At 35.6% G+C, this 26,563-nt stretch overlaps 1 protein-coding gene across 6 annotated transcripts in view; it reads left to right on the top strand.

Moving 5' to 3' along the window:
• The window catches only part of KDM6A (lysine demethylase 6A), a 204,510-nt gene that overhangs the window by 67,637 nt on the left and 110,310 nt on the right, over positions 1–26,563 (top strand). For all 6 annotated transcript variants that reach the window (XM_044235737.1, XM_044235739.1, XM_044235738.1 and 3 more), the window contains exon 4: positions 9,785–9,834. In XM_044235737.1, the coding sequence (XP_044091672.1) occupies positions 9,785–9,834 (50 nt within the window). The remainder of the gene's footprint in view (positions 1–9,784; positions 9,835–26,563) is intronic.

Below are 26,563 nucleotides of genomic sequence, written 5' to 3'. Positions count from 1 at the left end.
AAAGGGTTTGGAGATTGTTATGTGAAACTGGTTAGTACTTACGAAATGGCTTCAGGATAATAGGTATTAATAATTACTTAACACTGTTAGATTTTTTAATTAAGACTAACTTATTTAAAGGAAACCGTTTTACACAAAAGTACACAAATTCTCTCTACAATATAATTTTTAAATACTGCATCTTGGAGAGCATGCTATTTTGTGTGTGTCTGTGTTCGTGTGTGTGTGTACATATATACACACATATATACATATATATAACACTCTTTAAAACTTCATTAACCTATGAACTTAACTATATTTTCCATTTATAAAATGTTTGGCTGTATGGGTATGAGTCTAGGGATATTTGTTTTATTCTTTCCTGGATTTTTTTTGGAAGTAAGGTGGGACATATGGCGAACTAGCTGGCAGGGAGTAATCTAATAAGATGGGAGCAGAGAATGGTAACTTAAAGATTTAAGTCCTTGAAAAGAGGTGCTTTGAGACCCATTTACTGTCATGTAGATGAACTCGCCATTGATAGCTAGGCAGTAGTTCAGTTATTTGTAATAGGAAGAAGAGGAAGGTGAGAATGGATGCCGAGGTATATATATATATGTATGTATGTATGTATTTTAGTATGTTGTAGTATTTCAAGCTGATGGCTTCTGTTACTTTGATTTTTTTCTTTAATTTTCCTTGAGTCTTTATCGACCATATTTCCAAGTTACAAAAAACATTCCTTTTTACATACTAATTATTGAATTCTTTCTGTCCACTCTTTGACATCTTCCTGTAAGTTCAAAATTAGAGCCCATCTCTAGTAGGCCTGTCCACACTCCCATCACCCCTACCACCAGTTTATGGAGACATTGTTACCTCAGGCTGCTTCCTCCTCCTCTCTTTGGAACCCATTGCAAGGTGAGAACCTCCAGCTTCAGCCAAACAGACATTTAATTTTGGAGAACGGATTATAAACCATAACTTTTTAGGGAGTACACATAAGCCATACAGTGAACATGTGAGTAAATTGCTCAGGTATACGTATGTAGGGGACTTACTGGCCCATTATTCTGAAGACACTTCTTTAGTTACAGTACTGAGTCCTCTTCTTAGTGTGAAATTTTCTGATCTTGGGGTTCCTTGTGAAAAACTGCTTCTACTTTTGAAGTGCAAAATCGTAGAATCTGTTTTGTGTACATTTTGGACTGTACTTATTTGTCATTGTGATACCATCTTGCTTCCTGCCTTATAGGAATTCCTAAACATTTCTGATCTGCAGATGGTATACTTTATCATTACTGTTATGGATTTATTCATTAAAAAACATTTTCTGTCATGTCAGATGAATTTGAAACAGAAGGAAAAAAAGATTTCCTAAAACAGGTTTTTTGTTTTTTTTTTTTTAATAAACCTTTCTGGTTTGTAATATGTTTGAAGAGTTTTAAAAAAAATTTCTGTCACTTGATTTGGTCATTTGGCTTCTAGGAATTTATTCTTAAAAACTAATTGGTTGGGGCGCCAGGGTGGCTTGGTCAGTGAAGTCTCAGTGCTCTTGGCCTATTTGTGGGTTGGATTCCTTTGGATTGAGTTCAGCATACAGGATATTTAGTAAGGAGTGCCTTTAGGATCAGCACTTGTGGAAGGTAGAGGGAAAAGAATTGGGTTGAAAAGAGGAAGAATTGGACAGAGGTGAGAAGTTAAGCTATGACAGCCTTGGCCAACTCCATGTGGAGCCTTGGAGCTAGAATGGCCCTTCAGAGCTATCCCAAGTTGGGTAAAGATGACCAGATCTTTATACTCCATCCTTTTGATACTGGGTATGGGCCAGCCTGGGAGGGAGTGTGACCTTGGGCAAGGTGGCTCTGCACCTAAAGCAGCTCACTGTTAGAGGCTGTCTGCAGGCAGGACTCCTGATATTCCTTCCTAGATGTGAGATTTGAATGATTTTTTAGAGTCTCCTGTACCTCCTTTGCCACTCCGAACCCTGAAGCTAACTCATTAGCCTTTGCTGAACCAAACAGCTGATGGCGCTGTTAGACTGCCTTAAGCCATGAGATGGGATAGTGATTTCTCTTCTTTGGGTTGGAAAACAGCCTGAGAGATGGAGAACCCTGGACTGAAGGGCAGGTGTATATATTCTTGCAAATATATGTGATGGACCTTAGGAGTAGTATAATAGAAATTATATGTAATATCTGTAAATACGTGTGGCAAATTATAGGTAAGGACAGTCACTAAGTTAATTGCTTAGAAAATTAAGTAGCAAATTATCTCAGAGTACACATCAAAATTCTAAAAAGAAATTATGAGGTAGGAGACTTGGGAGATAGTAAGAAATCCTGAAGTAAAACAGTTAGTTGAAGGGGAGTTGATAAACAGTTAGTTGAACAGTTATCATTCCTGATACTAGCATGAAAACCATGAAAATTGAAAAAAATACTTTGTGGTTTGTTGTGAGTTGGAAGTTTTCTCTGAAATTCCCTCCAGTGATTGATTTTTTTTCTCCCTTTCCTCCTTCCTTCAAGTAATTTTCTCATTTTGTTGCATTGTCTATCACTTTTGGACAAAATATATTTTGGTTGTTTTAGTAACTCAGCAGTTTCAGATGGCGAGGGTGAGTTTGATGCCAGGAGTTGCTAGTGTGAAGAAGTCTTAAGTCAGAGTTGGTGAGCTCTCTTTGTCGTTCTTAGGTAGAATGACAAGACTCCATCCTAGGATATATAAAATATAAGAACATAGAGTAGTTATTTTCCAATAATAGATCTTCTTTGGCTTCTTCAGAAATTACCATTTTCTTAATCCTTGCATGATTTCCTCTTTATTGTTTTAGCTGTTAGAACTGAAGGTTGTGATTCTTTTTTTTTTTTTTTTTAAGATTTATTTATTTATATGAGAAAGAGAGAGTGCACACGTGTCCGTACAAGTTGGGGAGGGGCAGAGAGAGCGGATAGAAGGAATCCCAAGCAGACTCCCTGCTGAGTGTGGAGCCCTGTGTGACCCTGGGGCTCCATCCCATGACCCATGAGATCATGACCTTAGTAGAAATCACAAGTCAGGCACTTAACCAACTGAGCCAGCCAGGCACCCCGGAAGGTTGTGATTCTTTTACTCTTTGTTTAAAACTCCTTTCAGATAGAATCATTGGAATTAGTTTGCATTGTTTGCAAACTAGTTTGCAAATTAGTTTGCATTGTATATATATTTGCTATACAATACAAATTTGTGTTGAGATAGTAAGATAAAATGAAATAAAAATACAAAATACTGACCTATACAGGCACATAATATCCATAGAATGGATATTACGTATGTCTCTGAAAACCCATTACAGTCCAGGTGATCGTTCATATGTGGTCATTGCATTTACTCATTGCATCCTATTTCTTTGTATAACTTCATTTAAATGTATTTAGTGGTTTTCAGACTGTGATATCTATGTTTAAAAAAAAAAAATCACCAGTACTTCCACTCCTTCCATTGCAATTTGGGAATCACAAGTTTTGTTCAGTTCACTCATGGTCTAGAATTAGAAAATGCATTTGAGAAGTATCCAAGAAAGCAAAACAGTGACCATAACTGAGGTTGTCAGAATCCTATGTCTAGGCAATAAGCACAAGTTATAGTAGCTTAAAGAACCAGAGAGCTGTTACAGAACACATTGAAGGAACTCAAAACATATACTTTGTTTCTGTTATAGTAAGCCATATGTGAGGTGTTAAAGATCTTGAGGAGTATATTAATTTTTTTTAAGGTTTTATTTATTTTAGAGAAAGAGAGATGTGAGAGCAAGGGGAGGAGCAGAGGGAAATAACCTCCAGCGGAGTCTGACATGGGGCTCCATCCCACCACTCCGAGATCATGACCTGATCTGAAACCAAGAGTCAGATGCTTAACCAACTGAGCCACCCAGGTGCTCCAGCTATATTAATTTAATAATGGCAGTGTGCATTAATTATAGTTGGAAGTCTCAGTGAAGGTGCTGATGAAGCAGTAAAAGATTATTTGTTTCTTAGCTTTTCCAACTTTCTGTCTGGTTGAATCTGTAATATTAAATCTTTGCAAATGTGTGGAGAAAAGGAGATGGGAACGAAGGTCTGTTGTGGATACTGTTCACAGGTTTCTCAAATGTTAGCATGTGTTTAATACGTATTAATGCTGCATAAAAGGGAAAAGATTGTTTTGGGCAGTCACAATTTGAGAAGGCAGAAAGCGGAATTTGAGAAGGCTAGTGAGCGGAATAAATCAGTCATTTATATATAATGAAAGTTCATATAAGCTCTCTAAGATATCATTTATCCAGGATATAAATGTAACCTTTCAGTCTAGCCTCGGATAACAAACGAAATAAATCAAATAAATCTGTTGACCTAATAACTTTAGGCAACCACAGCCTGTTCTGGCCTAAAGAAGGCAGTCAGTGCAACTGACAAATTTGAAGAATGTCAGATTAAGTACATCCTTTTCCTTCCATACCTAGACACATTGGGCTAGGGGGTGAAAACAGAAATGCTGAGTTTTGTCTGCAGTTAGTACACAGTCTAATATTAGGAATATAGACTGCATTGTAAATCTATCTTCCTTGCATTTCCATCGCATGTAACTCTGCAGAAGGTTCCCTTTTTTCTGGCAAGGCTATCACCTTTAAACTACATTGTTGTTTCTTTTCATCCCACACTACACGTATGGACTTGTCATCAGGCACACTGTCTTTCTCTTGTTCTGATAACCTTAACTCAAAGCCATAATACTTCCAAGCATGAAGTTTCTGGTATCTACTGAATCTGTCTTAACTCTCTTTAGTCCCTCACTGTATTTCTCTGGAAATCTCTCTTTTTTAAATTCCAGACAAATTATAATAAGACTTTGAACTTCTCTTTTTATTCTTCAGTTACACCTTATTCTTTTACTGAAAAAACTCTTTAGGCTGCTTGTAACTTATAAGGAATTAACTTTAATCAAATAGCTGGATGTCCACTCATCATCAGGGATATGTAAATCAGAACTATAGTGAGATTCCACCTCATACCTGACAGAATGGCCAGAATCAACAACATAAGAAATAATGTGTGAGTGAGAATGGTGGACAAAAGGAAACCCTTGTTCATGGTTGGTGGGAGTACAAACTGGTGCAGCGACTCTAGAGAACAGTATGGAGGTTCCTTAAAAAGTTAAAAGTAGAACTATCCTATGATCCAGCAATTGCACTACTGGGTATTTACTCCCAAAAGACAAAAAAACTAATTGAAAGGGATTCATGCATCCCCATGTTTATTGTAACCTTATGTACAATACCCAAATTATGGAAGCAGTCCAAGTGTCCCATCAGTAGATGAAAGGATAAAGAAGATATGGTATATATAGACAATGAAATATTATCCAGGCATGAAAAAGAATGAAATCCTGCCATTTGCAGTAGCGTGGGTAGAACTAAGGAGTATAGTGCTGAGCAAAATAAGTGGAAGACAAATACTATATGATTCCACTCATATGTGGAATTTAAGAAATAAAACAAACGAGTAAAGGGAACAAGAAAGAGGCTAAGCAAGAAACAGACTCTTAATTATAGAGAACAAAAACTGATGGGTACCAGAGGGCAGGTGGGTGGGGGTACGTGAAATGGGTGATAGGGATTCAAGAGTATACTTACCATGATGAAAAAAAAAGTAATAAAAGGCTTAATGTCAGTCTTTTAGGAAGTGGTAAGAATGTATGTTTACCTAAAGCTGCTACTTTTCCTACTGTCTCCTTCCTGGGAGTTCTCATTTGATAATGTTGACCATTTCTCAATTTTAACATAAGTACATTTATTTTAACATTATATGAATTAATACGTTCATTGTTTAAAGAATTATATTAAAAGATCAATAACCATAGAAGGTAAACAGCCTGAGAACAGAACCATGTGTTTGCTCACATCTCTATTTCATTATATCTGGCATGGTCCAGCCACTTAATACTTAAATATTATGTGAATGTATTAAAGACCCATTGGTATTTTATCATTGAGAGACACTTGTTTTTAAACATTTCTGATGCAAATCTTCAGAGACTTTTCTATCACAATAAATTTTCAACATTTGAAAATTGAATTAAACTCTGCTACTTTCTTTAACCTGGTGTATTGTGTTAATTTCTCCATCTGAGAAACACACTTTGTAACATTTCCATTTCCTATATAGTATCTATTTTATAGGTAGAAGAATTCTTTATTGCCTGTGTAGACTGTTTCTTTCCTTTTTTGGTACTAACTGTTGTCCATCCTTGTAGCTAAATCTTTGCACACATCCATGTTTATGTTTTTAGAAGGAATACTTTGATGTGGTGGGCTTACTGAGCGAAGGTGTGTGTGTGTAGTTAATCCTTTAATAACATGGGTTTGAACTGCAAAGGTCCACTTAAATGTGGAATTTTTTTCAGTAAATACACTACAGTACTGTAAATGTATTTTCTCTTAGAATTTTCATCATATTTTATTTTCCCTGGCTTACTTTATTATAAGACTACAGTAACATGTAACACAAAATATATGTTAATCGACTTTTTGTTGTTGTGGGTAAGGTTTTAAGTCAACAGTAGGCTATTAAGCAAGTTTTTCAGGAGTTGAAAGTTAAGTGTGAATTTTCTGCTGTTGTGCAAGGATTAACTGTATTAAAACTTTTGACACTGCTAAAGTAGGCTGCAAAAAATTCTTTACTAATTTATGCTTACAGCACTAGTAGAACGAGAGAACTGCCTATTTCCTTAAAATTTTGCCACTTTTGGCTATTTCCCTTATTATAACTGAGTATTAACAATTATTATTTAGTTTTATCATTTTTATATGTGAAAGGCTGTATAGCACAATTTTGAAGTTAAAGGAGGGCTGACTATGTGTAATACCCTCTCCCATCTCTATAGGTCATTCTTTTATCCTTGATAATTTCCTTTTTTGTTTCCTCCTCTTCTCCTTTCTTCCCGAGGTAAAGGGCAAAATAAAGGAGATTGTGTGAGAAAGGTTACACTTAAGTTGTTATAATAGTTAAATTTAACTTCTCATTGTTATCTTTTGCATTTATTTTTTTTAGACCCAGCTTCTTTGCCAGTTTTTTAATATTCTTTTAAATTATATTTTCTTCTTTTTTAATCTAAAAGACTAAATAGTCTTGTTTAAAAATGAAACTCAAAATTATGAAAAAATAATTTGAGGTCTGTTCATAAATAAAGTTGGTTCCCAGGATTAAAAAGATCTGAGCTTTGGAATTTGGTTGATAGAGTGTGGATATTAGTATGTTTGGGCACACCATTTTTTGTTAAGTGGCAAAAGGACAGTCTTTCCTGATGTAATGGTAAAAAGATTTCCTAGTAGGATGAAGAAGGACTTCTTGAACCAATAGAGAACCCAGGGATCACAAAGTGAAGATTAGATGATTCAGGGAAGGAAGAGCCTAGTAAGATAATATGCTACAGTCATTGTGAAAAAGGTTTTAAGTATTATAAGGATGTCCAAACAGATGATTTCCTTTATTCTCTGTTAAGGACTTAGAAAAGTAGCTACAGTGAACCAGGAATTCTTTTTCATGGATACGTAACTGACTTAGAGATTTGAAATGACTTTGCTTTGGTTAGAAGGATTTCACTATAGAGATTCTGGTGATGGGTACTTGTATAGTCTTAAGAGTTCTAATGATTTATTTGAATTAGGAATCATAAAATACGTTAAGATTTTTTCTTAAAATAGGATGCTAGGCCTAATGGGGTAAGGTATAATTGGAAAGGTAAGAAATGCTCATGGAAGGAATGTCTCATTTACAAATCTGTGCTTGCACTTTGAAGCATTTACTTTTTTGACTTTGAATTTGAGAGTTCGTATTTATTTTTTGGTTTACCATATAGTAGTATGGATGCTATGTTTTTCCCAGCCGATAGTCAAATAGGCTTCTTGGACCTCGTGTATCATTTACTTTGGAGGACACCATGCTATCTCTTTAAGTGCACTGCCAATTCTAAAATGGGAATTTTATGAAGTCATGTAATATATATTATTAGGTAGGTTATTGGAAACAGGCTTTCCAAGGTTGCTGGAATCCCAGAACATCATTGAAAGGCAGTCCGGATTTAATATGGTGAGTGCACAAAATTTTTAGGAACCCTGACTTTTACTGGTTAGAGTGATTTTGGTACAAAAGCAAAGACCTGATTCTAGCTTAAATAATAAGCAAATTGATTGCCTCCCATAAGTGAAGTTCGTAGGTGAGTTGTGTACTAGGCCTCGTTTGAGGTCTAAAAGTATCCAGCTACTTTCCATTTGTTTCCTCTCCTATCTTCTGTGGGCTTCATACTAAGAGTAGTTCCCTTTGTGGTGGTATTTAGTGATATATAGGTTTCCTTGTTTGCATCCAGTAGTAGAGGGAGAATACCTTTCCTATGACTGTCTTTTATAAATCAGTGATGGTTTCAGGACACAAACATTGTTTGACTATTTTCTTCCAGGTAGAATGATAAGTTGGATTGCTTTTCTTTTTAGAAGACCATTAATCAGTGACCTTTGTGAGCTAGCAACAATCGTGTGAAAAACTAGAAAATGCAGGATAGTTTGTAATCAATTTTTCACTAAAACTGGACATACTTCTAAATGCCCTTCCAAGGATAGGTTGGTTGGCATCATCTAATGCCAAAAAAGATGAACATTATTTAAATAAGTTCCTTGTTCAGATATATGATGATGATTTTGGGTAATGCTTCTCTAATTTGAACATGTTTAGAAAGTTCTCTGCTTTGTATTCACATGTATTTTGGCTGTTTACTGATAAACACTATGAAAGCGTTACACACACAGTTCTAGAAAATATTAATTTGCATTTCCCCCCATTTTTATCTACTTAAAATTCTACACTTGCGATATCTTTTATTTGAAAAAATCTTAAGTCTTTTTAAAATCAGGTATACTTGATATGTAACATTAGTTTTAGGCATTGAATAATATAATGATTCAGTGTATATATTGCAAAAGGAGCACAGTAAGTCTACTTAGATCCATCACCATAGTTAAAAAATTTTTTTCTTGTGATGAAAGCTTTTAAGATTTACTCCCTTAGCAACTTTGAAATATGCAACACAATATTGTTAACTGTAGTCACCATTGCACCATTACATCCCCATGACTTATTTATTGCTGAACAGTTTTTTAAAAAGATTCTACCAATTCTAATGTGTGTATGTAATTTTCAGTTTATTTTGTTTTTTAACCTCCTCACTGAGTTTTTGGATTGACAGGAACTATAATTTTTTCCACAGCCTTTTATGCCTCATGGATTTAGGGGTATGCGATTCCCTATTTTGGAATTGAGTTGGAGTAAGTTAATTGTGGGCTGGATTTTTTTGTTGATTATATGAAAGGAAACATCACAAAAGAAACAGTCCTTTTGCTCTTTGCTGTGGTTGAGCTCTTGGTCATTCTTAGAAGTGAGATCCCTTGTGGGAACAAATAACTCAGCACATTCCGAAGTAGAAATTCTTAATCCTTTTATCAGATCTACTCTGTGAGAAGGCCATGTTGATTCAAGAGGTAGCCTAGATTCTGTTCAAGATTAGGTCTGAGGTGTGAATGGTTTTACATCCTTGAACTCCTGTATATTTGATACTTACTATGTCTGACTACAGGATGGGGAGGGTCCAGATTTCTAAATTGTTTGGTCTTAAATATCACTCTCTGTTGGAAGGTGGGGTATGATGGGAAGCTTATTGTGATGTTTCTTAAAACTTGTATTATTGATTTGGCATGGGACGTAATTGCGACTCATACTTATTTTCCCTCTTTCAGCATTATCTGCATACCAGAGGTACTACAGTTTACAATCTGACTACTGGAAGGTTAGTGAACATTTTCATGTTCGTTTCCTACTTGTTTTTTGGTCTGATTACTACTGGTTATGCTCAGAATGAATTGTGCTCTTTTTTTTCTTTGTTTCATTAATTACTTTAAAAAACACCATAAGGAAAGAAGATTGGAAAGGCAAATGTTGATTGCATTATCTTGTATGAACCACCTTCTATTTTATTAAAAGAGATAGATTACTCTGACACACATTATTGGCCAAAGATGATCCGCCAAAGATGATCCTAAGTGTAAGAATTTAAAAGCAAGTAAAACCAAATGGCAACAAAATGTTTGTTTGTTTGTTTGTTTTATCTTAAGTTGGTACCTGGGAATAAAAGAAGGCTTTTATTAGATGTGTAAGATGGGTTTATAAGACTGAAAAGGCAAGGAACAATGGAGAAATTAAAATAGGAATCTTTCATGGTATAGTCTGTCTGTAATTGGAACTCAGGACAGCTGAACCTAACCGTTTTTTAAAAGACTTACCTAAATGAAGAACTGTGAGTCATCCATTTTCTTTAAGCAGTTCATATAGTTACCTGGGCAGGTTAATCTTCACGTCATGTTTATTTTTAAGCATAAGTTTATTGATGGGTGGAGTTTCTTTATCTGAATTGTCATTTTATATTTTTAAGGTATATTTTGTTTTTCCGTCACCTAGTTTTTCTTTTCGATTTGTGGAAGTTTTAACAATACATTTTGGTAATTTAAAAAATGTATTGAAAATACTTTTCCTGTCTGTGGCTTACCTTTACTTAAATTAAAAGCTTGTGGAAGCGTAATTTTTACATAGCATGAAATTCAAATGTTTTAACTATGCAGTTCGGTGACTTTTAGTGAATTTTCAGATTTGTACAACCATAATCATAGTCTTATTCTAGGACATGTCTATTTCCCCATAATGAAACCTCATGCCCAACCTCTGGCAGGTACTATTCTACTTTGTGTCTCTGTATATTTGTATTTTCTGGATATTTCCTATACATGGTATCATAGCATAGGTGTTTTTTTGTGACTGACTTCTTTCACTTAGCGTGTTTTCAAGGTTGGTCCATTCATAGCATGTTTAATACTTACTTCTTATTATATAATATTCCATTGTATGGATATACCACATTTTATTCATTTATTAGTTGATGGGCATTTTAGTTCTCACTTTTTGGCCATTGCGAACAATGCTGCCATGAATATTTGTGTTGTCAAGTTTTGTGTGGGCATAGATTTTCAGTTCTAGGGTAGATAGCCAGGAATAGAATTACTGAGTTGTAGGGTAAATCTACTTTTAACATTTTAAGAAACTGTTTCCCAAAGTGGCTATAATGTTTTACATTCTTGCCAGCAGTGTTATGAGGGTTTCAGTTTCTCCATGTCTTGTCAGAAGTTGTAATTGTTTTTGAGTGTAACCATCATAGTGGGTGTGAAGTAGCATCTTATTATGGTTTTTATTTCCATTTGTCAAATGACTGATGATATTTAGCATCTTTTTATGAACGCATTGGCTGTTTGATATATTCTGTGCAAACGCTGTGCCCTTATTTTTTATATATGTATATGTTGTCAGAGATCTTTATACATTCTGGATACAATCTCTTACCAGATACATAATTTGCAAATATGTTTTCAAGGTCTGTGGCTTGTATTTTCACTTTCTTGGCAGTATATTTTTGAAGTGCAAAAATTTTGAATTTTGATGCTGTCCATTTTTCTCAATTTTTTCTTTCATTGCTTGTGCTTTTAGTGTTGCATATAAGAAATCTTTGCCTAACCCAAGGTTATGAAGATTTATTCCGTAGTTTATTCAAACCAGTTGCTTCAGTCTTTGCCTTTATTGTAGATAGTACTGCAATAAGTAGTACAAGTGTCTTTTCATATTTTTATTTTTATTTTTATTTATTTATTTATTTTTTAAAAAGATTTTATTTTATTTATTTGAAAGAGAGAGACAGTGAGAGAGAGCATGAGCGAGGAGAAGGTCAGAGGGAGAAGCAGACTCCCCATGGAGCTGGGAGCCTGATGTGGGACTCGATCCCGAGACTCCAGGATCACGCCCTGAGCCGGAGGCAGTCGTTTAACCAACTGCGCCACCCAGGCGTCCCTTTTCATATTTTTATTAGTGAGTGATTCTTTGGTGTGTAAGTGGGATCCTTTATAAGGGTAAGTGTTCAGTATAGCTCCTTTGGGATTGCTGATTTCCCCTTGGTTTTAAGCAAGAGGGTTTATGTTAGCAGGCTTTTTGTATCTGATAGGTGAGAAATTGTGCTTATTGTTGTGTTTGTTCATTTGTTTTTGCTTATTGTTGTTTTAATTCGCATTTTTCTTAATTGTTAACAAGTTGAGTTTTTTGAAATTAAATTTTAAAGGCTATTTTTCTTTGAAACATCTGTTCTTATCTCTTGCCTAATTTTCTATTATTGGGTGGGCCATTGTTTTATTTTTCTGTTTTATATAGCTGTATTTTGTAGGAAGTATTTATCCTTTATCTGGAGTACAACAAGTTGCAGTTTGACATTGTTGTTTTGCTTTGCTTTTGTGTATTTGTTTTTGCCTATGCAGAAGTCTTTTCTTTGCAGTCATATTTATCAGTCTTTTCCTACTTTAGTTCTAGGACAGGTTATTTCCTTATTCCCAGGTGTTAAAAAAGTTCACCAACATACTCTTTTAGTACTTGAATGGTTTTTATTTTTTAATTTAAATCTGTGATCCATTTGAGATTTAAGTCATCCTTGATTTATACTGTGAGGAACATCTAAATTCATCTTTTTCCTTATGGCCAATTATCCTAACACAACATAATGTTAAAAAAAATCTCTTAATCTAATTAAGTTGTTTAGCTCCACAAAAATATCTGATGATTTTTCCCCTCAGCTTTTTTGAGGTATAACTTACATAATTTTAAGTGTATAAGCTTGCTGTATTTCAGCAGTTTATATGAAGTTGTATAACCATTACTACAATTAAGATACAGAATATTTCCATCATTCATTGTTCCCTTATGCCCCCTTTACAGCTGATGTCCATTCTTGCTTGACCCCCCGGTCCCAGGCAGTTAGTTATTTGCTTTCTATCTCTTTAGTTTTGCCTTTTCTAGAATGCCTCACAACTGGATCCAAGCAGAATGTATTCTTTTGTTTTTGATGTCTTTCATTTAGCGTGCTATTTTTGAGACTCATCCATGTTGTGTGTATCAATATTGTGTTCTTTTTAATCTTTAAGTAGTATTTCATAGAATGATTCTGCCACAGTTATTCCATTTACCAGTTGTTAGACATTTGTGTTGTATCTAGCTTTAGGTAAATATAAATGAAATTCTGTGAACATTTGTCTTTGTATGGATATAGGTTTTCATTTTTCTTGGTACCTGTATCTAGGATTTGGAAATGCTGGGTCCCATTGCAGTTAATAGGTTTAATTACCAACCTGTTTTCCATAGTGGCTGTAGCATTTTACATTCCAGCTAGCAGCATTTCATTTCCCTAGTTCTACATATTGGATAGTACCTGGTATTGTCACTCTCTTTTAACTTTAGCCATTCTAGTAGGTAAGTAGTGGTTTTTCATCTTGGTTTTATCTACATTTTCCTGATGACAGTGATGTTCAGTATTTTCTCTGCGCTATCGGCCTTTAGTATACTTTCTTTGCTAAATTACCTGTTCACATCTTTTGCTCATTTCTAACTTTTTTTTTTTTTTTTTTGGCCTCAGTTGAGTTGTATGGGCTATTTACATATTCCGGAGGAAAGCCCTTTGTCAGATACATGTTTTGGAAATATTTTCTCACATTCTGTGGCTTGCCATTTATTCCCCCCCCTTAATTGTGCCTTTGAAGAGCAAAGCTGAAACTGGTCCCTGTATTCAGACAGAAGGCAGGGAAAGACCAATGAAAAGGGTGGCCCACTGCAGGTTGGAAGATAGCACTTTTAATAAGCAAAGGAAACTTATAGTTGAGGCTTGTCTTGGGCAGCAGCAAGATGAATGGATCCCTGAACCTACTTGCCAAGTCTTAAAAGTTTATAAAGAGGCCTTAACTGGGCTTAATCACATATACTGTGCAAGAGTTCTTTTCGATGGCATAACCCAACAATAATTTTCAGATTACTGTTTTCTGTTATAACTCTAGTTTCCTTTTAATAATTGTAGAACTGGTGATGAAGTAGGACCTATTTTATTCCTAATACTTTTGTTTCTTGATCAGCTTGGCTAGAGGTTTATCAATTTTATTGATTTTTTTTTTTTAAGATTTTATTTATTTATTTGACAGAGAGACAGTGAGAATGGGAATGCAAGCAAGGGGAGTGGGAGAGGGAAAGCAGGCTTCCTACTGAGCAGGGAGCCCTATGTGGGGCTCCATCCCAGGACCCTGAGATCATGACGTGAGCCGAAGGCAGAGGCTTGACGACTGAGCCACCTAGGCGCCCCCATTTTATTGATCTTTGCAAAAATCTTTGTTTCATAGATTTTTTTCTTCTTTCAGTATTGTTTTATATTTCATTGATTTCTGATTGTCTTTATTTGTTCTGCTTACTTTCTGTTTAATTTTCTCTTATTTAGGTAGAAGCTTAGATGAGTGATTTTCTTTTTCCTCTAGTATAAGTATTTAAAGGTATCTATTTTTGTTAGCGTTGCTTTAATTGTATACCACAAATTTTTATATTTTCTATTTTTGTTAACCTTTTATTTGAAAATGTCTTCTACTTTCTCTTTCTTCTGACCCATGGGTTGTTTGGATACATGTTGTATGATTTCAAAATACTTGGGTTATTTTAGATATCTCATTGTTAGTGATTTCTAATTCTATTTTATTATACAGCATACTTTGTATAATTTCATTCTTTTGAAATATATTAAGACTTTATTGGCTTAGCACTTGGACATAGCCACGGGATTTATATTTGTTGGTTGTACTATGCTATAAACAAAGGTAAAGGCAGTTGATAGTGTATTTCAAATTTCTGTCTTTGATGATTTTTGTCTGTGTCATTTGCTGAGTTATTGCTTAATGATTGTGGAATTGTCTTTTAATTTTGCCCCTTTTAAAAAAAATACATTTTGAAGTTTTCTTACTTGTATATATACATTCCTGATTGTTATTTTTACCTGGTGAATTGACCCTTTTGTCATGATAAAATACTGTTTTTACTTCTGGTAATTCCTTTTGTCTTGACATGTGTTCTGTCTAATTTTAATATAGACATTCTGTCATTCTTAGGCTTGTTATTATGTGATACATCCTTTTTCTCTTCTTTCCAACCAGTTGGTAACTTTATATTTACAATTCTTTTTTTGTAGGTAACTTATAAGTGGGTCTTGTTTTTTATGCAGTCTCAGAATCTCTCTTTTTTACTTGCACTGTTAAACCATTCATAGTAATGTACTCATTTATATGATAGGGTTTGCATCTTGATTTTTCCTTTTCTGTTTGTCCTCTCAGTTTCTTGGTCTTATGTTCTTCCTTACCTCCTTTCCCCTATCCCTTTTTGATATTTGAATGTTTTACAATTTCACTTTACTTATCCTGTTGTCCATTTTAGCTCTGCTTTTCATTATTCATTCACTGGGATTATAGTATATACCTTTAATTTTTTGCAGTTAAGTCTCAGTTAACATTGTGTCAATTCACCTAAGATGTGGAAAGTTTTCAGTTACTTAAGTCCACTTCTTACCTATCCATGTCCTTTATGTGATAGTAGTTATATCTATTAAATTTACATTATTAACTCCACAAGATGATGTTTTTTTGCTTTGAACGGGCCCATATATTACAGTGACAATAGTAATGGTTTGTACTTACGTATATGGTTACCATTTCTGATATTCTTCATGCACTATTATTTTCTTCTAGGCTGAAGAACTTTGGTTAGCATTTCTTATAGTAAAGATCTGGCAGAGATGAGTTTCTTTTATCCGAAAATATTTTTTTGACTTCATTTTTAAAGGGCATTTTTGCTGGTTATGGAATTATGGTGTGGCTTGCCTTTTTAAAATGAAGTCTACCTCCTTGCCTTCCTCTTTTTGATGAGAAATCGGCCCTTAATTGTACCAATGTCCCTGTACAGTTTGTTTGGTTCTTTCATGATTTGCTTGTTATCTTTGGCTTCCTATAGTTTAATCATGATTTATCTCTGCCTGATCATTTCATACTTATCCTGCTGGAGCATTTTTTAATTTGCATTACATAGGGGAAATTTTTATCATTATTTCCTCAAATAATTTTTTGTTCATTCTTTTTCCTTTTCTCCTGGGGATCCAACTCCATGTAGGTTAGATAATTTGTTTTTATATAAATGTCCCTGAGGAGCTCTAATTTTTTTTCTCTGTGGTCTTTACATTGGATAATTTGCTTTTCTATTTTTGAAGTTTATTCTTTTCTTTGTCATTTAATTATTAGTTCAGTCCATTGAATTTTATTTCAGATATGGTATTTTTCAATTACAGATTTTCCATTGGGTTCTTTTTTTTATTATTATTTCTCTTTCGCTGTTCAGATTTCCTGTCTTTTTAATTATGAGCATGTTTTATTGATGGCAATTAGAATAGGAACTGTAAAATCCTTGTCTGCCATTTTCTTTTTTTAAATTAAAAGAATTTTTTTAAAAGATTTTATTTATTTACTTGACAGAAAGAGAGAGCCTGTGTGTACACAAGCAGGCAGCGGAGGGGGAGGGACAAGCAGGCTTTCCACTGAGCAAGGGAGCCTGATGTGGAGCTTTATACCAGGACCTCAGGATCATGATCCAAGCCAAAGGAAGATACTTAACCAACTGAGCCACCCACGCACCCTTGTCTGCCATATTCTAACATCTTTATCATTTTGGATTTGGTTTCAGTTGATTTTCTTCTTTCCTGAGAATATGTTCTGTTTTCCTGGATCTTTGTATGTTTTGTAATTTTGTGTTAGGAACTGGACATTATGAAAATTATGCTAAGTCTTGGTTCTGTTATTTCCTTCTAGAGAGGTTCCCCCGACCTTTCTCTTTTATTAGGCAGTTACCTTTATTGGACTTGAACTGCAAACTCAACTTTCTTCCAGTGGCAACTTAAGTATCAATTCAGATCTTTTGTCTTTAATTTAGCTCTAAGTCCCTAACTTGGATCCAGGAGTCAGTCAGATATGTGGATAGACAGAATTTCGAATTCTCTGGCTCTTTCTTTTTTGGAATTTCCCTTTATTTAGTGGGTTTTGATTTCTCCTGGTTCTAGTCTTAAGGTGTTCTATATTAGAAAGACTGCTTTTTCTACTAGTGACCCACTCTCATATGTGCTCTACCTAGCAGCGAGTTTTAATAACTGGGAAAATGGAACTCAACCCATACAACTTTCCTTTTCTAAGCATGGCCTTTCATATTAGTTTCCTTTTGTTTTAATAACTTAACACACATTTAGTGGCTAAAAACACAAATTTAATATCTTACAGTTTTGAAAGTCAGAATCCCAAATGAGTCTTAGATAAGTCAAATGTCATTAGAGCTTGTTCTTTCTGGAGGTTCTGTTACAGAACCTCTTGTCTTTTCTAGCTTCTGAAGTTTTCCCACATTCTTTTGGCTCATGGCTCTGTATCTTACTACATTTTCGTCTCTTCATTGCCTTCTTTGGCCTTTAACTTTCTTGCCTTTCTCTTACTAAGGACTCTAGTGATTACATCGGGTCTAACCTGGGTAATTCAGGATGATAACCTTAACCATCTAACAATCCATTTAATTACAACTGCAGAGTATCTTTTGCTGTGTAAGGTAAATATTCTCAGTTTGGGGATTTAGGATATAGATGTTTTAGGGGCCACTGTTCAGACTACCACATATTTCCACTAGAATCTGCCTATTTCTGTTTACTCTTCAGTGCCTTTAGTTAGCTGCTTTATTTTATGTATTATAAATTCTATAAACCAGTTATTTTATAGTTACTGTCTCTTGGAGTCTTCACCAGTGTCATCTTATGTATTAGCCTATTTATTGGAAGCATTGGTGTGATAACGTATTAATACCATTTTGCTTGCTTTTGAACTTAATAAAAATGTAATTGTGCAGGGACGCCTGGGTGGCTCAGTTGGTTGGACGACTGCCTTCGGCTCAGGGCGTGATCCTGGAGTCCCGGGATCGAGTCCCACATCGGGCTCCCAGCTCCATGGGGAGTCTGCTTCGCTCTCTGACCTTCTCCTCGCTCATGCTCTCTCTCACTGTCTCTCTCTCTCAAATAAATAAATAAAATCTTTAAAAAAAAATGTAATTGTGCAACATATTTTAAAGTCTTGTCTTCTTTCAGTCAGTACTGTGTATGTTAGATTCATCCCTGTAGTTGTATATTGCAGTAGTTTGTTTTCATTGCCGTATAATACTTCATTATATGACTATGCCACAATTTATTCATTTTGTTGTAGAAAGAATTTGGTTTTTAATGAATTTAGACTGTTACTGATTGTAACTTTGCAAGTTCTTTATGCCCTGGTCGTTGTCTGATGCCTGAAAACAGATTTAAAACAATATTTTGGCCAGCCTTTCTAGCTTAATTACTTGGGTAGAAAAAGGAATTGGGATTTAAGTCCAAAACAGATTAGTCTACCATTGCCAGCCATGGAACTCCCCTCTAATCTTACCTATACAAAAAAAACTAAATGTAAAATTTGTTATTTAAAAACCCACTATATATATTTTGAATAATAAGAGAACATAATTATGGGATTCCCCTGTACATGGAATACTAATTAGCCATCAGAATAATTTATCATTGATAGTTTCTAATTGTACAGAGTTCTTAACAGGCATTTTGAGATCCTCCCAGGTGTCAAAAGCTGACTCCCCAAATATCAAGAACACATAGCTGAGTTTATTGCTTACTATGTTAAAGAAGAACACCACCTCTGCAAAGCTTTGTTGGTATCCTAGGGAAGAAGATAAAGTCAGGACTGATTGAGAATTGAAACTTTAAGACAAGTCTTTCAGTTTGGAAGCTTCATTGTATAAGAATCTCTACAAATGAGGGGCACCTGGGTGGCTCAGTGGGTTAAAGCCTCTGCCTTCAGCTCAGGTCATGATCTCAGGGTCTTGGGGTCGAGCCCCGCATCCAGCTCTCTGCTCAGCAGGGAGCCTGCTTCCCCCCCCCCCCCCCGCCTGCCTCTCTGCCTACTTGTGATCTCTGTCTGTCAAATAAATAAATAAAATTTAAAAAAAAAAGAATCTCTACAAATGTAACAGTCTAGAAATGGTGGTTATAGCAAGGAAGGAATTTGAGTTAAGGGATTCAAAGAATCTTGGGCCTCAAACTACTGTTAACGCTTTTCATTGAAGAGTTGGATTGTTATCATAATAATGGACTATGTGCCTGGGCAGGAGACTTGGAAAAGTAAAGTAATGCTAATGAAAACCAAGGACTTGCAAAGTCAAGTTAAGATAGACTTTCAGGGGGCGCCTGGGTGGCTCAGTGGGTTAAGCCGCTGCCTTCAGCTCAGGTCATGATCTCAGGGTCCTGGGATCGAGTCCCGCATTGGGCTCTTGCTCAGCAGGGAGCCTGCTTCCCTCTCTCTCTCTGCCTGCCTCTCCATCTACTTGTGATTTCTCTCTGTCAAATAAATACATAAAATCTTAAAAAAAAAAAAAAAAGATAGACTTTTAGGTGTGGGTTAGGTTCTCAGGTCCAGGCTAAGTGTGGGGGTAGACGTTTTTGAATCTCTCGGGATTCAAGAACTTATACCAGAACTGTCACTTAAAGACATTAATGTTACTTCCTTTAATTTCTGTTTTCTAAACATCAATAAACAACATAACAGTTAATGTTGTTGTTGTTGTTGTTTTTAAGATTTTATTTATTTATTTGACAGAGAGAGAGAGAGATCACAAGTAGGCAGAGAGGCAGGTGGGGGTGGGGAGCAGGTTCCTTGCTAAGCAGAGAGCCCGATGCGGGGTTACGCTGAGCCACCCAGGCACCCCTGTAACAGTGTGATTCGTGAGGGTGGTAGCGATCAGAATTCATGACTATGATTTTTAGGTTTAACTTTTTACATTTATAGTTTTGTCTAATTTTGTGTGATTTATATCCACAGTGTATTATAAGTTGAAGAATATATGATGGATTTTTAAAAAATGACTGAGATAATTATCTCTTGAGTTTTAGTTGCACTTCTTTCTTCAAACCTGTCCTCTATAATTAGAGCTTCTAAAATAAAGTGATTTACCATTCTGTAGGCCCCAGTTCTTTATCTGAAATTCTTGCATCCAGAATTATGTAGAGTTGGGTGTATATTTTTTTTTTCCGGATTTTGGAAGCATAATAATGCATTTACTGTGTTAAATAAGATCCCCTGTGGTAACAACATATTTCCATCTCTGCAGTGATAGTACGATTGGTTATATTAAGGGGTAATTAAATAAAGACTTCCTGTCAGTTCAAGTCAGGGTTTTCCTATCTAAAGTGTTTTGGTGGCTGATTCATGATCACTTATAGTTTTTGTTAGAGCCTTTTGGAATTCAGAATAAACAATTAGGTATCATTGATCTATAAACGATGATTAAATATTAATTTTTGTTTAACATTTCAAAATCCAATAGTGTTTATTATGTAATTAAAAATTTTATTTCTGGAGAGCTCATATTTTTTCTTACCTAGTTCAGTACAAATGAGTCATTTTTGAAAGAGTGAAAATTTGCCAGTAGTCTCATGACTATTCTATCATGCCATTACATGTTGACTATTACTGATTATAATAAATACCTTTGTAATGCTAGCTAATAATAAAAGCTTACTTACTCAACAACTCTATTTACCATGAAGAAATGGCATAATGATTAAAAAAAAAAAAAAGAAATGGCATAGGGAAGAAAAGCTTTCTTCTAACTACTAAGGTTCATGGCTAGGGCCTGTAAATTACCTAAAACAGGCAGATTAACAGGAGGGAAAAATGTAGTTGACACATGCAATGCATATACCTATGGGAAAATTCAGTGATGTATAACTCCATGGGTGGCTAGAATTTGGAGCTATATACCAACTTAGTAGGTTATGAGAGGGAGAAAGGGCGCTGCTTACAGGAAAACAGCTTTTTTGGGAAAATAAATGAGCCCTTAGGAGAATAGATGGGAGATACTATAGTCTTGTGACAGAGTCAGAGTTCCTCTCTTGGCAGGAGTTTATGACACTTGGGTTCTTTTAGGAGGCTCTGCTTTTAACATATGAGAGATTTGAGGAACTCCGATATCTTCAGCTCAAAATAACTCTTAGGGAAGCCTGGGTGGCGCAGTTGGTTGAACGACTGCCTCCGGCTCAGGGCGTGATCCTGGAGTCCCGGGATCGAGTCCCACATCAGGCTCCCAGCTCCATGGGGAGTCTGCTTCTCCCTCTGACCTTCTCCTCGCTCATGCTCTCTCTCACTGTCTCCCTCTCTCAAATAAATAAAATAAAATCTTAAAAAAAAAAAAATAACTCTTAGCCAAAGTGTCATACTTTTGGAGTACTGTGTCCTGATCCCCTTCAACAATAGCAGCAATACCTAAGGTCTTTTCATGAGTCAGAAAGTTTAGAAATTGCTGTTATGGTTTATAGTATGAAGTAGAAAGGAATAAAAAATTTGTGTGTATGCTGTTAATGCTGCTATGTATTTGAGTATACAGATAGTAGATTGTAAGCTGCATGTTAAAATGTGAAGTTCTGTTGCTTCCTGATGACTTCTATTAAGTAGACTTTATTAAATAATTCTGATACATTTTTATTTATAATTGTAAACTTTTAAAATACACAAAACCTATTCTTTCTCCTTTTTCCCCCCACTTGAATTTAAGAAAAGAAAGAAGAGCTTCTGAATTATGGTAGTATGCTTATCTAAAAGAACCATTGATTAAAAGCTGCAGAAACTAGGGAACTCTTGGAATCTGCGCTCATCTTCTGACTTTTCAGTAACTTTTTTTCTATTATACTAGTTATGTCAGTCACTAACTTGGCTTTTACATTCATAGACGAGGGCTTTTTTGGCCATACAGAGATAGTAAGATCCTGCTTTCAAGTTGCCCATATTCTTGTGAGGGGAGACGCAAATGAGCATATGTTTTTGGTAAGTGATATATTGGAGGTGTTGAGGGCCATGAGGGGGACAGAAGTGTGTGTCTTTGAATAAAGGGTGTGGGAAAGTTTGAGGGTTTAGAAAGGCTCCATAGAGAAGTTGCAATTTGAGGGGAGGATGAATGGCAGTTTTCTAGCTAGGTGACCTGGAGAGGCTTTCCAAGAAAAGAACTGAGCCAACACATGAAAGTACAATCAGTAGGTGTTTAGAGAACTCTCAAGTTCTTGGTCTAGAGCAGAGGTCCAAAAACTTTAGAATGAAATAGTAAACGCTTTAGACTTTTGGGCCAAGAGACAACATCAGCTGTTTTGTAGGTACTTAACTAATGAGTTACAATGTAACCATTATAAAATGTCAAAATTATTTTTAGCTCTTGGGCTTTAAAGAAAAAATTTGGCTGTAGTTTGTGGACTACTGTTTTAGAGCCTGGGGTTATTTTGGGGGGGGGTATAGGACTCAAAAGTATGGAAAGAAAGGCAAGGGCCAGATAGATAGTAAATGAATTTATAACAAGTAGCACAGATCTGGAGGCTTAGGTTTCTCTCAGTATTTGTTCAGTATCTGGTCAGTTTCTATAGTGCTGGAAATCAGAGTCCTAAATTTAAATAAAACACAGTGACTTCCAGGGATTGATTGAAATTGCATTGCCTTCGTGCATTAAAAACAAACAAACAAACAAACAAACTCTCATTATAAAGAGACGACTGTCTTTCTTAATATTTTATACAATTTTTCCACGATGTTCTTGTGCATATTATAAGGTATATTTTATATTTTATAGCTTTATTGCTATTATAAATGTCCTTTTAATTTTTAAGATCTCTGCTCATATATAGAACTGCAGTTGGCTTTTATATATTAACTTAAATTTATCAAGCAATTTCACTGACTTTTACTAACTTGTCTATGTTACTTTGGATTCTGTGTAGACTATCCTGCCTTTGTAATTAATAGTTTTTTGTTATTTCATTTATAATTTTTTTATCTTTTTGCCTGCTGTTGTGGTAATTAGAATGTCAGCACAGTATTGATTGAAGGAGGTGCTAGAGTACCTTTGTTGTTTGCCCCCGCCTTCTTTTTTTTTTTTTTTTTTTTAAGATTTTATTTTTATTTTTTTTGACAGACAGAGATCACAAGTAGGCAGAGAGAGAGAGAGGGAGGGAAGCAGGCTCCCCGCTGAGTAGAGAGCCTGATGCGGGGCTCGATCCCAGGACCCTGGGATCATGACCTGAGCCAAAGGCAGAGGCTTTAACCCACTGAGCCACCCAGGCACCCCTGTTGTTTGCCTTCTTAAAGGGAATGTTATAAATGTTTTACCATTAAGTATGATTACTTACAGTTGTTGTTGTTGTTATTATTATTATTTGGCAAATAACAAACCAAGAAGAGGAAGGGACTTCTTTACCAAAAGCCAGTTATTATTATTATTAGGTAAATAACAAACCAAGAAGAGAAAGGGACTTCTTCTTCTTCTTCTTCTTTTTTTTTTTTTTTTTAAAGATTTTTATTTATTTATTTGACATAGAGATCACAAGTAGGCAGAGAGGCAGATAGAGAGGGGAAAGCAGGTTCCCTGCTGAGCAGAGAGCCCTATGCGGGGCTCAATCCCAGGACCCCGAGACCATGACCTGAACCAGAGGCAGAGGCTTAACCCACTGAGCCACCTCGGTGCCCCAAGAAGAGGAAGGGACTTCTTTACCAAAAGCTGACTGTTAAAAATATCATTTTAAAAGTCAGCATTTTTATTTTGTATGGAAATGTTTATTCTGCATCCACTGGGATAGTTTTATATTTTTTCTGTTTAAACCCGTCTCTTCTTTCTAAAGTAAGTTCAAATTGGTAATAAGTTTTTATCATTGTTAAATGATTGGGGTCAATAACATGTAATATTTTTACATTAAAAAAATTATTTATTAGAGAAAGGGAGAGAGCAAGTACAAGGGGTGGGGGAGGCAGAGGGAAAGAATCCCAGGCCGACTCTCTGCTGAGCCCTGAGATCATGACCTGAGCCAAAACTGAGAATTGGAAGCTCAATCGACTGAGGCACCCAGGTGCCCCAGTATCTTTACTTTTTGTTCATAATTGGAATTGGTCTACATTTTTCCTTTCTTGAGTTGTCTTTTTCTGATGCCTTGGAGCTGGTTCTTCATTCTAGGAGCTGCTCAGAGGAAGAGGAAGCAGAGGGCAACAACCCTTTCCTTTAAGGGGATCATGAGATCATACACATCCTTCATACATACCTCATTGGTGAGAATGTAATAATTTGAGCATTCCTAGCGGCAAGGGAGGCTGAGAAATGTATTTTGTCTGGTCATAAGAGGATAGGAAACAGTAAGGGAGGGTACATGTTGTACAAAACAGACTGTACTCATAGTACAAATTAACCTCATGTTAATTGGCCAGTAGGAATTATAATTATGTCTGTATGACCTGAAAGTTACTGTTTCACTTGTTTTTTTCTAGATAAAGGGAATATAATTACAGCCTCTTTAAGGAAGAGAAAATCTCTCAGATGGCTGCTGCACTAGTAGCAGGAGTGCTATAGTCTGGATTTTAAGAAAATTAAACATGAGTGCCTGCATTCTCTTCCTTAGAAAGGCACATCCCCAGTCTTTTACAGTCACAGCTCTCAGCTATTTTCAGTACCTGCCAGCTCTGATCTAATTAAAGGGTTGCCAACATTCCAACTTCATTCTTTTGTTCATTTTTTAAAAGATTTTATTTATTTATGAGAGAGACAGAGCATGAACAGGATGGGAGGGGTAGAGGGAGAAGCAGACTCCCGCCGAGCAGGGAGCCCAAAGCAGGGCTTGATCCCAGGATCTTGAGATCATGACCTGAGCCAAAGGCAGGCACTTAACTGACTAAGCCACCCAGGCACCTCTGTTTTGTTCATTTTTAGCGTCAACTCTCATAACCTATGACCATGGTCAACTTCCCACTTGAATGGTTCAGCCTGTCTCCTGATACCAGTTACTATTTTTGAAGTCTGGTTATAATGTTGCATTTTTTTTTTTTTTTTTTAAGATTTATTTATTTACTTTTAAAAAAGAGAGAGAGAGAGCGCGCACGCGCGTGAGCAGGGGTAAGAGGGGAGAGAGAATCCCAAGCTGACTCCATGCTGGGTGTGGAGCCTGATTTGGAGCTCCACCCTAGGACCTGAGATTATGACTAGAGCCAAAACCAAGAGCTGAGCGCTTAACGGACTGTGCCGCCAAGTGCCCCATATGTTGCATAGATTTTTGAGTAGTCTTGTCCATAACTCTATTTCATTTCTAAGTCCTCTTATTTTTAATGTGCAGTTTTTTTTTTTTTAACAGCATGTGAGACTTTATGAGGAATTTTATGTATCATGCTTTATCCATTGAGTACTTACCACATGCCAGATAAATTTTTGGAGGTGTTAGAGACATTATATCTTTTTTTTTTTTTTTTTTTTTCTAAAAATCTCATGTGCCAGGTAGTATTTTATGTGTATGATCTTACTTAATTCCTTAAAGCAACACTGTGAAACTGAGACTCAGTTAATTAACTTTTTTCATGAGTCTTAATAGGTAATAAATAACAACATTGGAGTTCGGACCCAAGTCTGATGGCCCTTGTAGTCTGATTTCTTGATCACTATGCAGTGTTATGCATGGGATTTGGGAGCAAACTTCTCTAATACTATAATTTTGGACATAATGGATATAATGAGCTTTAGCAATCTCCTTTGCTATATTATTATAATTGGGAAAACCCTTTTAAGTGTCCAAATTAAGGAAGTGATTCAGTATAAATTGAATTTAACAAAGTATTAAATTCTTTGATGAAAAAGCGTGTAACAGGTTATTGAAGGCTGTTAGAGATTGATTCATTCAGCAGCAAAACTTTCCTAAGTAAGTTACATATGCAGTTACTTTGCCATGGGGATCAGAAGATGAATTGGGTTCTATCTCTACTAATTAGACTCATATTCTAGTGGAGGAGATAAGAGCATATCTGTAATAGACATGGATATTTATTTGGAAATAAGTATCAAAAAACCTGACTCTCTTTGGGCTTGGGAATGCATCAGGTATTACTACTAGAAAGAGGAGGTGAGTGATGTGTTAAAGGATGAATAGGAATTTGCCAGATTGAGAAGTGAGTTGAAGGAAAGATGGCATTTGCTGTTTTTTTTTTTGCAGAAGCAAACATGTTTAAAATCACAGAAACGCATTGAAGTGGTGGCTATGAGATTGGGAAAATTGAGCAAGGGTCATAAAATGAAACCCCTTTGAGTCACACTAGCTTGTAGTGACTTTTGGGGGGAATTTTAAATAGAAGAGTGTCATGTAAGAGTTTTCGAAAGCTCACTGGCAGTGGTGTGGAACGTAATTGAAAGCGAAATGGCGGGGGAGTTTAAAATTTGGAAGAAGAGTTAGGAAACTTGTAAGAGGCCAGGGAGACAAAGTAGAGGTCCTTACCTAGAGAAAGACTGTAAGAATAGAAAGGGGATTGATTCAAAGGCTTTTAGGTTATAAAATGAATTTTATGAATAGAATTAATGTGGTTTAGGGTGAGAAGGAGATGAAAACAAAAACAGGACTACTTTTGTTGTGTTCATTGGTGAGATTGTTACCACTATCTAAAATCTTTAGTACCATTAGAACATCAGACTCTTCCTTTTCAGTCTAAGATTTATGGAATTTTAGGTATTTG

This window comes from Neovison vison, chromosome X, assembly GCF_020171115.1.
Source record: "Neovison vison isolate M4711 chromosome X, ASM_NN_V1, whole genome shotgun sequence".
Lineage (NCBI taxonomy): Eukaryota > Metazoa > Chordata > Mammalia > Carnivora > Mustelidae > Neogale > Neogale vison.
This window is presented reverse-complemented; position numbering and strand designations above follow the sequence as displayed.